Source organism: Oenanthe melanoleuca, chromosome 14 (genome assembly GCF_029582105.1).
Source record: "Oenanthe melanoleuca isolate GR-GAL-2019-014 chromosome 14, OMel1.0, whole genome shotgun sequence".
Lineage (NCBI taxonomy): Eukaryota > Metazoa > Chordata > Aves > Passeriformes > Muscicapidae > Oenanthe > Oenanthe melanoleuca.
Window position 1 is genome coordinate 15,226,840 of NC_079348.1, and position 17,180 is coordinate 15,244,019.

Genomic DNA, 17,180 nt, shown 5'->3' on the forward strand with positions numbered 1-17,180 from the left:
AAAGTGCAGCTGGGACTGGATGAGTCACTTTGCAGGAGCAGAGGAATGACACCACCTCCACACACAGACACTCCCAGTGACCCTGGGGTGATGGATGGGCCACAGGAGCTCTCACTGCTGTCAAACCCTGCCCACAGCCTGCCTTGGTGCCCTGGGCTGGGGAGAGCTCCCAAGCCTGGCAAAGAGCTGCAGGAAGGAAGGAAAACCTGGAGAATTCCTGTTGAAGAGAGAAGAGAAGAGAAGAGAAGAGAAGAGAAGAGAAGAGAAGAGAAGAGAAGAGAAGAGAAGAGAAGAGAAGAGAAGAGAAGAGAAGAGAAGAGAAGAGAAGAGAAGAGAAGAGAAGAGAAGAGAAGAGAAGAGAAGAGAATGGCTTGGGTAGGTGATAGAATGGTGTGCTTGAGCAAGAAACCCAGACTCCTAGAAGCAAATGAGGAGGAAAGGAAGGATGAGGAAGCCAGGATCCCTCTAAAGCAGATTAATTTCTGCAATTTTGAAGTAAGGAAGGCCAGAATCAAATGTCATGCAGAACACCACTAGGGAATCCCAGAAGAAGCAAGGTGGAGGAGGAGATCCATGCTCTCTAGCAGTGCCCAGCACTGTGGCAGGAGGAAGGAGTCCCATGGTCCATAACTATGTGAGTGACCAGAGACACTGACACCACCCTCTCAAAGCAGACATTAGAGCCAAAATAATTTGGGGACCACGTGGAAGTGCTGCAGCAAAGAAGGCAGGGCCAGGATGTAGAGACACCCTCGTGCCACTTGCTCTGCTTACAGCTCCAGGTCCTGCTGTGCTCAGGGTGAACACACTCCCTGCTGGAGCTAAACCACTGCACAGGGAATTTAGTATATGAAGGAATTATCCCTTATTTTCTCCAGAACTAGAAAGTAATGGGGCTGGAAATAAGAAAAGAAAACTACATATCTGGCAGAAATATCTGTGGGCAAAGATAATCAAAGGTAGTCTCTGTCACACAATTCACAGGTGTCCCTGCATGAGTCACTTGTGCCCACCTCACTGCTCATTTTTGGGACACACAGCTCAAAACTGGAGTCTGGGTTGTAGAAATCCAGCAACTGCCAGCCCTGAAGCCTTCTCACACAGAGAACTGTGCTCTCAACAAGTGACTCTCAGTTAAAAATTAAATGTCAACAGACCACAGACATTGACTTTTAGCACAGAAGAACAACTGGAAAAAGCAACTAACCCCACCAGTTTGTAATAATTTAGAAATCCCCACAAGGGTTTTTTCCTTTGGCTCTGTGAAGAAATTAAAAATTCTGCCTTTATTTGGCTAATACAGAATCATGGAATAGTTAAGGTTGGGAAATCATCAGTTCCAACCACTAACCCAGCACCACCATGGTCACCACTAAACCATGTCCTCAGGTGCCATATTCACATCCCTCTGGGGATGGTGCCTCCACCACTGCCCTGGGCAGCTGTGCCAGTGCCTTATCCCCTTTTCATGATGAAAATCTGGAACCATTCATGCAAGAGCCACATGACAGATTAAGACTGGGGTAGGAAATACTGAATAACAATTTATTGCACAACTATCCCCCACCATAAATAACCTTTGACTGCAATGAAGAGCTGCAGAGAAATGAGAGCAGGTGAATGTGGCACCAACAACCACAGCTCACTGTGGAAAAAAAGCCCTGGCAAAGCCAGTGTTAAGCTTTGAGCAGCTCCATTAATTTTAAGATAAAAAGAGCAGGGCAGAAACTCATGCAGCAGGCAAGTGTCATTAAAGAAGCACAGGTGGCATCTCATAGTCCATTTTAAGCTGCCTTGTGCCAAGTAAAGCTGGAAACAGGCAGCAAAATAAATCAGGAGGCACATTCTTGGATCCTCAGTGACCTAAGAAGTATTTTCCAGGTCTATGATTCAGCAAAAGGGAAATAAATAAATAATCAAAGCGGGGGAATAAAGCACCAACAGCTATCAGGAAGTGTGGGGCTGAAAATAGCAGCCAAGTGTCACCTTGATCCACTCCAACAAAGACTTTGGCAACCCTGACAAGCTGCTGGGTGACATCTCTGAGCTATTTTGAGCCTGTGGCTTTGCACTGTGTGGGGAGCCCCTCTGGGCCACAGGCCTGGGGAGAGCAGCAGCCACAGCATTCCAGAGAACTCCCAAACCAGGGAGGGGGCTTGCAATGAGGGACTCGCGTGTCTCACCAGAAGGATGCTTCCCTGTGGATTCAAAGATGGATGGGAGCAGATGGAAAAGGATCATTACATCATCCCCCAGCCTCAGCCACGTTAGGGCTGAGCTCCTACAGACCTTGCCACCTTCTGCTGCTCAGCGCCCAGCTCGGGCCACAGCAGGCACCCAGCACACACAGAACTGACACCAGCTGTGACCCAGAGACAGGAAAAACTGCAGACTGGGAGAAGAGATCCTCAGCAGCTCTGCTGACATCCTCTGCCCTTGGAGAAGGAGCTGTGGGCACTCCTGGCACTGCCAGGGGAGCTGGGCAAGGCACCAGTGGAGCCGAGTGACTCATACACCAGGCACACTGCTTCTAAGGATCACAGATAAGAAATGCACCTAATACATAGAAACAAGCTATTTTAATGTAATTAGTTCTTAAAAAAAACCAACAAAAAACCCCAAAAACCAAATCAAAAGCCCCACAACCTAATCAAAAACCCAAACCCCAAATAATGCTGCTTGCATTGTTATAAGCATGAACTCCTCCCTGCAAATGGAGACCACGGTGCTCTCACTGGTAGGAGGAAGGGAGATGGAATCACACAGGATTCAAATCATTAATGCTTTGTTCAGTCAAACTACTCTATTAAATCTGGTGAGTTTGCTCTTGCAAGGACAGCAGGATCTCTGCCGAGAGCTCTGTCACCCTCGAGAAAACTCCAGAACAGAACAGAACACAACAAACACCATTTAAAACTGAGACAGCACCAGGTAGTCAAGACTGAGAATAGTTGAAAGGATATTGGCAAACACACTAAATTTCCTAATGGCCCTAGAAGTGAGCCTGGAATGGTCACAGAAAAATGTGGCTATGTTTAAATTTATATGCCCGAACTTGCTTAAATATAAAAAATACTCTCTGATTCATCCCTGCATCCAGTATCCAACCATTTGAATTCTATCCCATTACACAGTCAGAAGAATATTATAATTAAAGCACTATTTATGGTTTCACCAAATTTTTAAAAGTTTTTTTGTTGTTGTTGAGTCACCATCCCTGACAGGATTTAAATGATTTGTAGAGATGGTTTAGTGGAGGTCTTGGCAGTGGGGGAACATTTGGACTTGAAGTTCTTAAAGGTCTTTTCAACCTAAGTAATTCTGATTCCTGTGCTCTCTCCTTTGTGTTCCTATGCCAGGTTGGTACCCAAAAGTCCCATCCTACAACCCAACATCATCTGCAGGGCAGGAAGGAGCCCCACTGGGGTCCAGCTGACCTGCACATCCACTTCAGACCTCCCTTGAGTCTTTCTTTTAAGCTGGAGCTGAGATGAGACAAATAAATTGTTTCCCTCTACAACATGTAAGTGCTGAGGACAAACCTAACAGCAGCATGAGCACATCTGGGAGCTTGTGTTCCCAGAAACCAGGAGGGAAGGCTCCAGACAAGGCTCTTTCACTGATTCACACCTTGCTTCTAGTTGCCTTTTCTTATCCAAACTCCTGACCCACTGGTTATCTTTCTTGTTCTGGCTAAAAATAAGTCAAACATCTTCATTTGTGTGCCTAAATAACCCATTATTGTAAACTTCTGCCTTCTGAAATTACAGTTCAGAACTCCCTTTTAATTTTTCCCCCTCCCATTCCCAGTTCTTTGCTCCATGGCACATGTGGCACACTGCTTCCTGCCTTCTTCCTTCTAACTGAGCTCAGATTAATTAACCAGCCATAGATTTTTCTTGACTACAATGCTAAACCCCTTCTTTCTCCACAAATTAAAACCAAGATGATAAATCTTTTCTTCTGGGTGATGGTTATAAAAATAGTACTCAATCTGCATGGTGGATGGTAGGAACTTTAATACCTATTTAATGAATTTTTTTCATGTCAGACTGAGCAATGGTTAGGGTTTTTCTTTTGTGAGGTTGTTATTAGTGAAGGAGGACTAGCTAGTGAAACCAGATGTCAACTGCACCAGTCCCAGTGTACAGCTTACAAAAATCAACCAAAATCCACCAGAACAAGAGGCCTTGCTGCAGAGAGCACAGCCATACAAAACTAAGCTCATGAGCAAGTGAGATAACATCAATCTCTCTTTTACACATAACAAGTGACAAGCCCTGCTGTCAGATCCATCATCTGCTGCAGCCTCTTAGTGACTCCACAATGGTGACAGGACTCAGGACTGGAAATGCACAGCCATGAACTGGCTGCCTGCCCACAAAAAATCCCTGCTGGCTCCTTCTCCTGGCATTCATAAGGCTATTAAAGCATTTCCCACTCACTGCTTACAGTATACTGATAATTAGACACCCTGGGACAGTCTGGAGGAGCTCTCTGCATCCTGCAGTTCCCACATCCAGCATCCTCAGAGTGCTCTGCAGAAACCCAAACACACCCTTTCAGATTTAGCAGAAGTGGACAAAATTTCTCAGCAGACCTTCAGCTGGAAATCACAAACTCATACTGAATTCTGTTACATTTGGGTAAAAGAATACACAAACTTAAAAATGTGTGTGGAGGACATACAGCTCCCCCCAGGTAGCTTCCCTAAAATCCAAGAGCTCTGTCCCAGCATTTTGCAGCTCCAGTGCTCCTTCTAGAACTCTAGACTGGCACAGCAACTTGCTGAGTCAGGTGTTAATGCTTCAGGCTTGACTCACACACAGTTTTAATCAAGTAACCTGCTCTCTGGAGCTCACAGAAAGCTCATTTAGAGATGAACATCAACAGCAAATTTGTCATCTTCAGAGGGGGCTGGGAGTCTTCCTCCCACTTCAACATTTACCATCTTAAACTGCTCTTTGATGAAATTCCCTTATCCCTCACACAGCTCATCCAAAACCTGTTCTCCTGGCCCAGGGGGCTCCTCCTGCCCTTTTCCCAGGGCTGGGAGTGTGCCATGGACAGCCACAGCAGCAAGGCACAGGCTGTGATGCTCTGTCACCACTCAGACACTGCCAGACCCCTCAGAAGGACTGGAAGAGGCAGGACATTCCTCCACACCACTGCTCCATCCCTCTTGCTATGACTCAAGCTATTTCTGTTTCAGATGGGAGCAGCCCTAAAGCCCCACTGTTGAGTCTCTAGATGTGGAGGGGCTTCAGCAGCAGAGAGATCTGGTGGTAGATCCGGCAACACATGCAGGATAAACCCCTTGGAAGGCTCAACAGAGCTTCAGAACTAGGCACAGCTGAGGCTGGGGCTGCCCCTGGACCCCTGGCAGTGCCCAAGGCCAGGTTGGAAGGGGCTTGGAGCAGCCTGGGACAGTGGGAGGTGTCCCTGCCCATGGCAGGGGTGGGACTAAATGATCTTAAAGATCCTTTCCAAGCCAAATCTGTCTGTGATTCTATTATTCTCTAATGCTAACCAAAACCAGCTGGTGCATGTGAAACCCTCCAAGAGGCTCTGCTGTTTGCAGTGTGCACTAACAGCAGCACTGCTGCTATCCCTCCACTGGCCAAACACATTTGCAAAACAAGCACAATCTGTGGAGAAGTTGCAGAGGGGAATGAGAGAAGAGAGTCAGGGGAAAAGACAATCTGTAGCAGTTGGAAATACTGGAAGTCACAGATTTTGGAAAGAAAAGAAAAAACCTGCCTCCTCCTCAGGATCCCATTCTTCAGAAGGGAGAACCCAAAAACTTTTACATGCTACTGCAGGGGACAAGGAAGGAATAAGAACTGCTAATCCTCCCTGACTCTTGCTGTGTTTTCTCAGCTCATGTCTACACAACACTGAGATCATCTATCACTTTCCAAAAATACTGCTCATTTCCTGTATTTCTGTAATTCTATCCCCTGGCATCAAACAGTACTTCACATCTTTGTTTCCTCATCTCAGATGGAGGAACTTTCTTCCCATAACAATGGCACATTCTATAACCCAGGCCCTGAGTTCAGCTGCTGTTGAATCTCTCTAGCTCTGCTCTAGCACAAGACTGGTTTGTAAGAGTGACTCATTCAAATGATTAAAAGTCTTAACACATTTCTGAAAATTTTAAAATGTGGTGTAGGAAGAGAAACAAAACCCCGCTGCACCCAGAGGCAGAGAAGAGCCCAGCTGCCTGACACTGCACCCCTTCTGCACAACTTCTACAGTGTCAGCTTGTCCTCTGAGTTTGCAACAGCCCTGTGAACCCTCTCTGTGGGCTGTCTCCTCTTGCCAGCCCTTTCCCACCTCTGCAGTCCGTGCTGTGGTGCTGAGCTGCTGCCAATTTACACTGGCCTGCTCTGTGCTGAGCAGCAGATGCTCCATGACTCATGCAGTGCTTGCAGACACAAGTTATCCATAACAGCAGCCAAATTAACAATTCCAAATGTCAGCTCTCCCATTCAAACGTGGACATGTTCATGTGTATGACCACTGGTTTAGGAGGCAGTGTCTGCTCCCTGGCAGTGTCCAGGGCCAGGCTGGATGGGACTTGCAGCAACCTGGGATAGTGGAAGGTGTCCCTGCCCATGGCAGGGGTGGGATGGGATGAGGCCCCTTTCAGCTCAACCCATTAGGGGATTCTATGACAAAAATACAAAAGGAAAGCAAGAGATGCTGATTTCCACCTGTCATACAAACGATTTTTATTGAATTTTGAGTGCCAGAAAGAGTCAGACAGCAACCTAGCCTAGGAAAAAAGATAAGGAAAAAATAATGAATGTCTTTGCACTGCTAAGAGCTAGATCACACACACACAAGCAGAGTCCAGCTCAGAGATGTGGTCTGGCTCCAAGTGTACTACTAGGCTGGGGTACACTTCCTGAATGGAATTTTAAGAATACTCACAAGCAGAGGTTTTCCACCTCACTCCAAAGCTTTACCTGCCACTGAACCGCAGGCACTTTGGGGATTCCGTGCAAGCACGCAGCAGGAAGGAGAAGGGCAGCCGGCCTTTCCCGCGGAGGGGAGGGGAGGCGGCAGCTGCGGCAGGAGCCGGGCTGTTCCCTCCGGCTGCAGCGCGACCCGCCCGCCACCTGCAGGGCACAGCCAGACCCGCAGCGCAGCCTCCTGCCCTCCCTCCTCCGTCACAAACCATGAGTGAACACTACATCAATAACCCTACCCTCCGTGGGAGCAGGGGAACAGAGAACTAGGGAAGCAGCAGCTCAGGTTCTCGGGATTTCTGGATGCTGTGACCCATGATGCTGTGGCTATCTGATCATTACAAACCAGATTTTATTCCCTCCTTCACTGTCAGCATCCAGGAGCCTGGTGTACTGAGGCAGTCATGAATCTAGAGCTTGGCAGAGATAGCCTTGGAAGAAAAGCCACAATCAGAGTCTCTGAAGCCCTGAGGGGGATTCACAAAACCTCAGTTAAAAGGTCAGGAAAGTGATATAGAACAATAGAATCAGACTGGTTTGGGATGGAAGGGACTTTAAACTCATCTCATTTCAGCCCCTGCCATGGCCAGGGACACCTCCCACTGTCCCAGGCTGTTCCAAGCCCCCTCCAACCTGGCCTTGGACACTTCCAGGGATCCAGGGGCAGCCACAGCTTCTCTGGGCACCTTGTGCCAGGGCCTGCCCACCCTCTCAGGGAACAATTCCTTCCCAACATCCCATCCATCCCTGACCCCTGGAAGCAGAAAGCCATTCCCTGTGTCCTGTTCTTCCAGGCCCCTGTGCAAAGTCCCTCTCCAGCTCTCCTGGAGCCCCTTTAGGGCTCTGAGCCTCCTTTAGGAAGGGGCTCTGAGGTGTCCCCGCAGCCTTTTCTTCTTGGAGCTGAACAACCCCAGTTCTCCCAGCCTGGCTCCAGGACTCCTGATACAAAAGGAAATTTAAAAAAAAGAAAATAACAAAAACTTGTAACAAAAACAACCCCCTGGGATTTAGCTGAATAAACAGGCAGAGTAAAGAAGTTCCTAGAAAAGATTTATTGCTTAGAGCAGCCTTTGGCTCTGTGCAGTTCCAGCAGGAGGCCCCCCAGCTCAGTCCAGCTCGTCTCTCACCAGCACAGGGAAGCGCCGGCCCCCCTGACAGAGCTGGGTGTGGATGGCCCGGAACAGCCCTGCAGAGCCCTCCAGGAAGGGCCTGGCCTCCAGGACAGGCAGCAGCTCTGCCATCATCACCTGGGCAGGAGCAAAGGACACACTGTCACCTCAGCCAGCAGCACTCCAGTATTCCTTGAGGTGCTGCATAACAAGTGAAATCTAATCAGAGCAGTATGACTAATAACAGACTAAGCTATTGATGGATACTTTCTTTTGTCATATTTAATAAAGGCAGAGTGGTTCATTTTCTGTTTGTGAGCTACCTCAGCAGCCACCCAGCATTTCCAGAGCAGTGAGACAAGTGGCAGTGCTGCTGCTCTGCTGCAGGGAAGGCTCAGTACTGGCATGAGATCAGCATCCTGCAAGAAACTGAAGCTGGTGTTGGTTCAGGAGCTCTGCAGCCACACAGTGAAGTGATCACTCACCCAAGTTCAACCTTGCACTCAGGACTGCTCCCATCACCTCCCAGTTAGGCCAGAGGTGCAAGTGGCCAACTCCAGCCCAAACAGGCTGCAGGGACTGCTCAAGCTCTCCAACATTCCTTGGCCTAGCTGCTGCTGCTCTGTTAAACCTATGCTGGGATCTCAGCTCACGCTGTCAAACAATCCAGTGCAACATCAGTATCAGCTCTAGGATTAGTACTGACTGACAACCCAAGCACATCTCACTTCAGTAACTGGACAAAAGCTGGTCTTTGGTGCCTCACTCTTGAATTAATGTTCAGACAGACATTTTGCCTGGGATTTTATTTTTTTTTTCCTCTTTTCATCTGGCAGGAGGTTATGAAGTCTGAGCAGTCTGTGCACCAAAACCCACCCAGCCTGCTGCACAATCTGCCTGCCCAGGAGAGAAGACAACTGCACAGGTCAGCCAGCTCCCTAAAGGCTGCCAGAGCTCCAGAAGTGTTTGGACAATGCCCTCAGGCATAGAGTGGGATTCTGGGGCTGTCTGTGCTGGGCCAGGAGTTGGACTTCCAAGTCAAGTTATTCTGTGATTCCATCATTGTTCCCTGGTCGATACAGAGGAAGACCCAAACAGAAGAGAGTACAGGGTACCTGCAGGAGGCTCCCTCCCCTGTTCTACACAAGTCTCTGTGCAGGGACAGGGAGCAGCACACAGCTGCTCATCTCTGGGAAGCCTCTTTCTACAGACATGAAAGCTACCTAGGGGAAAACTGGCACATGAAGGAGTGCTGCAGTGCTCCACTTCCATCCACCTGCTCTGCTCCTGACACCTAAGAAGAAACTCTTCACCATCAAAGACAGGCCAAGAGCTACCAGGAATTTCTATGATACTTGGCATTCCTCCATGGAAGGGCAGTGGACAGGCTTGGCCCAGAAATAGGTACATCCTTTCCTGGGGTATTTATTTTGTTCCATGTCCATTCACTTCACCTATCCCAAGAATTCCACTTCCTGCACACTCTGCACCAAGCTGCTTCAGACCCCCAGGGCTCACCTGGCATAAAGCACCTATTTGGGTACATGTGCAGAAGAAACTGAGACAGCCAACAGAGCAGAAGGAATCAGGCTTTGGTCACCACTTCATTTTGGGTGCATTAAAAAAAACAAAACCCTAAACCCTTCATAATCCATAATTCAGGATTATAATGCTGAAATCCCATTTGAAGTTAGGCAGCAGTCTGTCTTCAGCCACAGGGCTGCAGACAGTTATTAATAATGCCTCTCTGGCTTACAAAAAATTACTTTTCCAAAGCCTCTATCATTCAGGCCAATGGCAAAGAATAGGTCAAAGGAGTAGATTTGATTTCACAGATCTTCTCTGCCCTTTGCTGCTGGCTGAGAAGAACAAATAATCTCTGTGTGCCAAACTCTCTGCTCAGGCTACTGAAGAAGCTGACACCTCCTACCCTGTTCTTACAGTCTCAGAACAGTAAAAATAGGATTAGCAGCACAGTGGTTAGAGATTTAAAAGGAAAGCAACAGAGAGAACAGAGGAGCTCACCAGCTGGAAGTCACACGAGAAGGAATGAGGGAGTGGGTGCCCTAATAGGGCTGTGAAGTCCTGACAAAAGGAGCATTACATCCTCCACTGCCAAACTCTTTCAGAATAGGTAAATAAAATCTTTTCAGGAGAGGGTGAGGCAGGTAATGGCCTCTGCTCTGACCCTAACAACAACAAAAGTCCCTACACCAACAAGAGAACAAAGCAAACACAGAAACATCACTGGGGGAACTTACTATGCTGCTGCTGCACTTGTACAGCAGCTGCTGCCCCACATTGTCCCTTTCTGCTTCGGGAGCACTGACACTTCTCCAGACTCACCTTTTGTAAGGCAATCTCTTGGTGCAGCATTGACACTTGCAGCTTCAAGGCAAACAGGTCCCTCAGCTCCTGGAGACTGGAGTAACAGAGGAGAGGCACAGCCAGCTTGTCTGCACATGTCTGTCCCCTGGCAGGGACACAGGCTGGAGAGCAAATAGCCACATCCCCAGGGCAGTCTGGGCACAGCCTCAGCTGGGACTCCAGAGCTGCCAGGGCAGAAGAAAAGGCAGGAGACAAAAACATACAAGTTAAATCTGTACTTGCAAACTTCATGATCTACTTACTGTTCCCAGATATTAATGACTAAAGACACTGTAATCACACATGGCACCATCAGGACACCCTAAGCTGTGGCCTGCATTGTCCCCTCCCCAGCCCTCTTCAACTGCAACTGCAGTTTAAAGCTCCAAGTCTCTCCTGAACACAGAGGGGTGGCACACAGGTACCACAGATTTGTTTGCCACCAGAGAATTAAGTGCTCCATTACCATAAAGATAATCAGGAGAAAAATGATCTGGGTCCAGAGTCCTTCCCACAGAAGGCAAAGGACCACATTCCCAGCTGGCCACAGGCACAGGGACTGTCTCACCTGCTCGCAGCAGCTGCAGCTTCTGCAGGCACTGGGACACTGTGCTTTGCAAACCCTCCAAGGTCAGAAGGCTTTCATACTCTCCTTGCAGAGTGGGAGGGTCTACAAGAGAAGCAGAGAAAAGGTGTGAGCATTGGAACCTCCCCTCCTCAGATGGCTTCCACAGTGGCCTTGGGTTCACCAGCCTTCATTTCAGGCAGAGAATGCTCCTGTCCCTCGTGTCCAGCACACACCAAGAATACAAAACTCATGGAACTGGAGCCCAAATCATCCTTATTCCACCTTCTGCCCTCCCACTGCCTTCTCTTCCTCCTTACCTGCAAGTTCAGCTTCCACATACTGCCTCAGGTGGGAGGGGACATCCTGGAGGGCCCTTAATTCCTCCTCTATCTCTGCAGGACTGGGGGTCAGCTTTGGGGAGCAAAACTCAAAACAGCAGCAGCTTAAGGAAAGTTCCACAGCAGCATCTCTGTGCAGCATCCTGAGCCCCAGGCCAGGTCAGCTGGGTCAGGGCAGAGGGGGACCAGGCTGGGAAGTGGCACTGCAGGGGGAAGGTGAGGACAGCACAGCACAGCTTGCCTTGTGGCCATGTTTGGCTGGATCAGAAGTTTTATAAGTGCTCAACAGCTGTACTGTGAAAAACCCACTGCCTAGAGACCCAACTGGAACTACTGTTATCCAAGGCATAACTCTCTCCAGCTGGGAGCTCACTGCAGAGCAATTGCACCCTGTGCCTGCTAGGAAAGGATACAGTTGTCTGGATCCTCTCCAGAAAACGGGTCCTTGCAGCTTCTGCATCTGCACTTGTTTGGCACAGACGACATCTCTCCCATGCCCTGAAATTCCAAAGGGGCAGCAGGTGGAAGTTACACTCCTCTGTACCAGACAGTGCTCATGCTGAGCTGTGACACAGCAGTGGGGCATATCAGTGCTTTAATTGCTAGTGCCTCCCTCCCCACTCTCTCTCACAGGTTATTTATCAGCCATTCCCAATTCATTCCCATGGCTACTATCAGATCAACAAGGACACCCTGCAGAAAGCATCAGATACTGCAGAACACCTGTTACTCTCTCCTTTTGTTTTGAGAGGAAGGATCAGAAGACAGACAGCACATTTCCATAAGCAGAATGTGAACTCACAGCACATCCCTCATTCTGTTGTATTGTCCTGCCTGTGTTTATACCCCATAGGAAACAACAAATACTCCCTTCCTTTCTTAAGAGTAAGTAATTTGCATTTCTGTACATTTATTCTGTTAGTGTAGGTGTACAAAAAAAAAAAAAAAAAAAAAAAAAAAAAAAAAAAAAAAAAAGAGCAGACAGGACAAATTTTCACCCCAACTACTTCTTATTCCAAACTTCCTCAAGATTCTTCTTTAATAATTTTTTTGTGGGGGAAAAAAGTAGTATGTTTGGCAAACAGAATGACAGCAGCATGTCAGGGATGTAAGACAGAGGTTTAAGTAGAGTATCATGAGGAATCTGGCCAGGACTTCACACCAGAGTCCACCAACTGATAAAGGATTGCACAAATAACAGCACTACCAGAGAGAAGCATTTCACTCACAGAGCTCAACACCCTCATGGATGCACAGGCCCCATAATATCCTTTCCTTAAGGACTGTCTCCCAAAACCTGCTGCAGTAAGTGAGAGCCATCAGGAGGAAGCTTAAAATAGTTCTGCAGTGCCTAACTCGAGTGTGCATGTGTCTTCTTTCTAGCCTAATGGGTCTTTTAAATCATGTTAGAATCTGCAGATTTCAGAAATACATTATGCAAAGAAGTGGCAAGGTTAATGGAATAGGAAAGAACAGAAGTTCCCAAGCAAGATGCAAATCCTCTACAAGGGATCTTCAGCACAAAGGTTATTTTCAATCTGTTACTGAGTTGAAAGCAATAGTGAGAAGTATAAAATTACACCAGAGATTAGAATGCTGAAAGGCTCAATTTAGAAGTGAAAAGGGTATAAAGTCTTTATAACTGCAGAAGGGCAACTAACAAACTGTTTTCTGATAAATGACAGTTTCCAAGAGGAGGAGGAATTCTTGAGGGCAGAGCAAGGGGCTATAGTTAGATTTAAAGAAAGGGTTTATGCTTAATATCTGAACAAAGCACACAGTGAGCAATCTGCTGAATTATGGCAAGACTTCTCAAAGGAAATGTGGGAAACCTTTCTAGAAGTCTGGAGAATGAACTACAGCATGCAAACCCCAACCACCTGCACCATCCCTGCAGTAGCACTGTAGCTGGCTGTGCGTAAGAGTTCAGCAACAGAACCAGGCTCAAAAACACACAGTTGTGGTGCTTCCAGGCTGCAAGTCAGGGCAGAGATGGTTTGGGGAACTCTCACTGGATGTGTATCCAGACACCCATCCCACAGGTACCCTGCCTTCAACAGGTGTATGGCACCAGCAGAGACTTCTGCTGCACCATTAAACCCATGATGAAAGCATTCCAGGAACTTCACAACTCAGTGGCTAACAGTAATTAGCACTCAGAAATGAAAGTGGTACTAGTGGGTACCACAGCAGGAGAACACATCCTCAGCAGCAGCCTTGCAGTATGGGAGCTCTTCCTGCTCCCAAATCAGGCCCACACCCTGTGGGGCACACAGAACAGCCACACCTGAGCCCTCCTCACAGCCCTGCAGCTGAGGGTAGTTCTGCACTGAACTGGTCTGACTGGTCTCACCTGGAGTTCCTGGAATAGGCTTTCCTGTAGAGAAGGGGGAGTTTCAGCTGGCATCTGCAAAACAGGAGAAGGATCAATCCTGGAAGCTGGAAAGCAATTGTCTTCCAACAGGGAGAATAATGTTTAGCCAAAATCTGAGATTAATTTAGCTGCAATGGGAGATGTCAGCAGCTCTGGAGATTGGATCCACCACTGTCTTCAGACTGTCCTCAAGGAAAGAAGATTAGGTCGCTAATTTGACTCCACAGGCACCGTGGAGCTGAGCTGGGAGAGCTCCTGCATCCTGCCACCAATCAGAGGTTCATCCAAGGTGGGCAGCTGGGAGCAAAGCCATGGCACAGCAGAGTACAGACATGGAAACACCTTCAGGAAGCTGCTCTGCCATGCCCTGTTACCCCTCCTGAGCAGGACAATGCAGCTGTGCTCAGCACCATATCACACTCAAAGAAACAGAAAAGAGACATTCCAGCTTCCACTGGGAATATGAATCTTAACCCTGAAGTAGAATAATCCCTAAATTGTTATTACAAAAACAGGAGGGTTGGCAGATGTTAGTCACATGCAGACCAGGAATGCAAGGCCACAGCTGGGAATTTAAGTAAATGTTTGAATTCAGACCCCTGTTCCCACAGCAACTGTCACTAAAGTGTCCTGGGGCCCTTCCAATGCCCATGAAAAGGAATCATTTCCTCCCTGCACAAACACAAGAGTTAGGTTGTGGCAGCTGAGAGAAATATCCCTCAAAACTTTCCAGGGATATCAGATCGAGTTTCAATATTGTTTTAAAGCAAAAGAGGAAAAAATTACCTAAACAAGACAGACTGGCATGAATGCAAAGGCAATCCTCCAAGTATTATTTTGCCACTTTTCCACAGAGAATCTCAGTAACATTCCCTTCATAATTATTCCTGCACCAAACCTTTGCACCCTAGTCAGTCCTGATTTGTGCAGTTACATGGGCAGTATGTTACAGGTTAACAGGGACAGTATTAAACCCAGATGCCATCACTCCAAACAGCACCAGGACAGCTTTAGAGAGAGAGAATAAATTCATGCATTATGTATTATCACTGTGTAAAAAACAGAATAAATAAAAAAATCAATATGCTGTAATAGAGAGAACACTCAGAGGAAAGCTAAGGCTAAAGAAAGCTCTATAGAGACTGCTTTCCAAAACACTCACAGGGGACTATGAAACACCAAAACTCTTAATTGAAAGGCTTTCAAAGTCCCAGCCATCCAAGAATAAGCCCTTAAAATGAAAACACTTACTCAACCACAATAAAGGCTTTTAAACTATATAGGATCCTTCCTCTTGAGAGGGATGTGAGGAAGATGAAGGCAGGCTGGGACCCCCAGAGCAGCCACAGGCAGCAGGATCTGTACACATCCCTGTAAGTGTGGAGCAGAACAGGAGAGGTGCCCACCTCCCACACTTACCCTTTCTCCTGCAGGGTGCCTGTCCCTGGTGAGGTGTTCCTTCCCCATGCAGCTGCAGTGCCATCCTTTTCACTGGACTCTCCCAGAAAACTACAGCTTTTCTTCTCTGCATCAAGTAACTGGTTTTTGGCAGCTATGGAATTCTTTCCTGCAGCTGAATCCCCTCCAGAAAAGCTCGGCTGCTCATCTGGGGCAGATTCAGACAAGCCAGGTGTCTCCTGGGGTTCAGCTGCAGCACAGGCACCAGTTGCTGTCCTGTGACCCATTCCTCGTTTGGAAGTCATTCCTTTGGAGGAAATCTTCCCAGCTGTCCTGGGGCCTTGAGAAACACATCTGGCTGGGACTTTCCTTTGCAGTTTCTTCACATCTGGGTCAGTCCTGTAAGGGGCTCTTAACTGGTATGAAAAGGGCTTTTTCAACAACAAGGGCTTTTTGCTTCCAGCTCTCACCTTCCTGCACTCAGGAACATCCTTAACAGGTACAGGCTCCTGCTGCTCTTCAGCTTTCTTGGGAGCACATGCCTCACCTGCCCCCTTCTGTCCTGCTGCTCCCTGAGCCTCTAATGGGGTTTTCAAGATGCTTTTCCTGACTTTCAGTGCCTTCTCTAAGGCCCTGTTCAGCAGTTCCAGCTCCTCTAGCTCCTTGGGTGAAGGCCTGTCTTCTGCAAGAAGAGAAAACATGTCAGAAAGCTCAAACCTGGATGTTCCCCATTTGACTCTTCACTAACTTGCTCTTCCAGGTGGCACAGAAAGGAACGAAACCCAACAAATGGTGCAGGGGGTATTTTTTTAGCTTTGGGAACAGCCACTGCACAGAGGATGCAAGCAGGATTGCCAGAAGCTTTGAAGACTCAGGATGGATGTGAGATCTCCTGAGTCAACCTCAACAAGTGACATTCTCACACTCGGGTCAGACCCACAGTCACTTTACTGCCGGCCTTGGCTAACGAGGCACGACTCCAAGCTAACCCCAAGGAGGAGAGCCGGAGGAAAACGGCAGAGGCAGCATTTAGGAGGATGCAGAGTACTGCAATGCCTCCTAACACTGCACAGATCCGGGGCCAGTGTGGCACGAGCGGCAGCGGCGCGGGAGAAGCGCTTACCATGTCCAGTGCTGGAGCCCGGCTGCGGCTGTGGCCGCTCCGCTTCGTCATCATCCCTGCAGGGAACAAACGGGGCCGGAGCTGCTTCCCCGGGACGGGACCAGCACCCCGGCCCGCGGGGCCCCGGACACGGCTGGGGACCGGCCGGGCCGCCCGGGGTGGAGGGGCTCGGAGGGGGTGACCACACAGCGGCTCCGCACTCACCAGCGCCCCAGCAGCGCCCGGCTCCGCGCCGCCCGCCGCTCCAGCTCCCGCCGCCGCTCCGCGCCCTCGCCCAGCGCCGCCCTCAGCGCCGCCGCCGCCCTGCAAGGCCCAGCGCGGTCAGCGCCCCGCGGGACCCGGCCCGGCCCAGCCTGGCCCCTCTGCCCTCACCTGTGGCCGCGGCCCGCAGGCAGCATCAGCCCGGCCGCTCCCGCCGCTGCTCCCGCCGGCCCGCGCTCGCTACCGCCCTGCCAGGACCTGCGGCGGGGCGTGTCCGCGCGGGGCGGGCGGGAGCGCCGCGGCCTGAGGGCTCCGGGTGGCGCAGGGGACCCGCTCCGCCGGGCCCGCAGGGTGCCGGGCAGGGAGAGCCGTGTGCTCGCTGTGCTGCGGGGGACAGTGCCGGGCAGGGAGAGCTGTGTGCTCGCTGTGCCTCAGTGGGACAGTGCCGGGCAGGGAGAGCTGTGTGCTCTCTGTGCTAAGGGGGACAGTGCCGGGCAGGGAGAGCCGTGTGCTCGCTGTGCCTCAGGGGGACAGTGCCGGGCAGGGAGAGCCGTGTGCTCGCTGTGCCTCAGGGGGACAGTGCCGGGCAGGGAGAGCCGTGTGCTCGCTGTGCCTCAGGGGGACAGTGCCGGGCAGGGAGAGCTGTGTGCTCTCTGTGCTAAGGGGGACAGTGCCGGGCAGGGAGCGCTGTGTGCTCTCTGTGCCTTAGGGGGACAGTGCCGGGC

At 49.5% G+C, this 17,180-nt stretch overlaps 1 protein-coding gene across 1 annotated transcript; it reads right to left on the reverse strand.

The window, feature by feature from the left end:
* Positions 1–7,909: 7,909 nt before the first annotated feature.
* TEDC2 (tubulin epsilon and delta complex 2) lies at positions 7,910–16,693 on the reverse strand. The gene is made up of 10 exons (XM_056503559.1): positions 16,627–16,693; positions 16,459–16,557; positions 16,255–16,310; positions 15,153–15,813; positions 13,713–13,766; positions 11,773–11,857; positions 11,339–11,447; positions 11,022–11,123; positions 10,433–10,638; positions 7,910–8,224 (listed from the first exon to the last, which is right to left on the reverse strand). Exons 1-10 carry the CDS (start codon positions 16,650–16,652, stop codon positions 8,084–8,086), a joined length of 1,539 nt encoding a protein of 512 aa, XP_056359534.1. The 5' UTR covers positions 16,653–16,693; the 3' UTR covers positions 7,910–8,083.
* Positions 16,694–17,180: the final 487 nt, after the last annotated feature.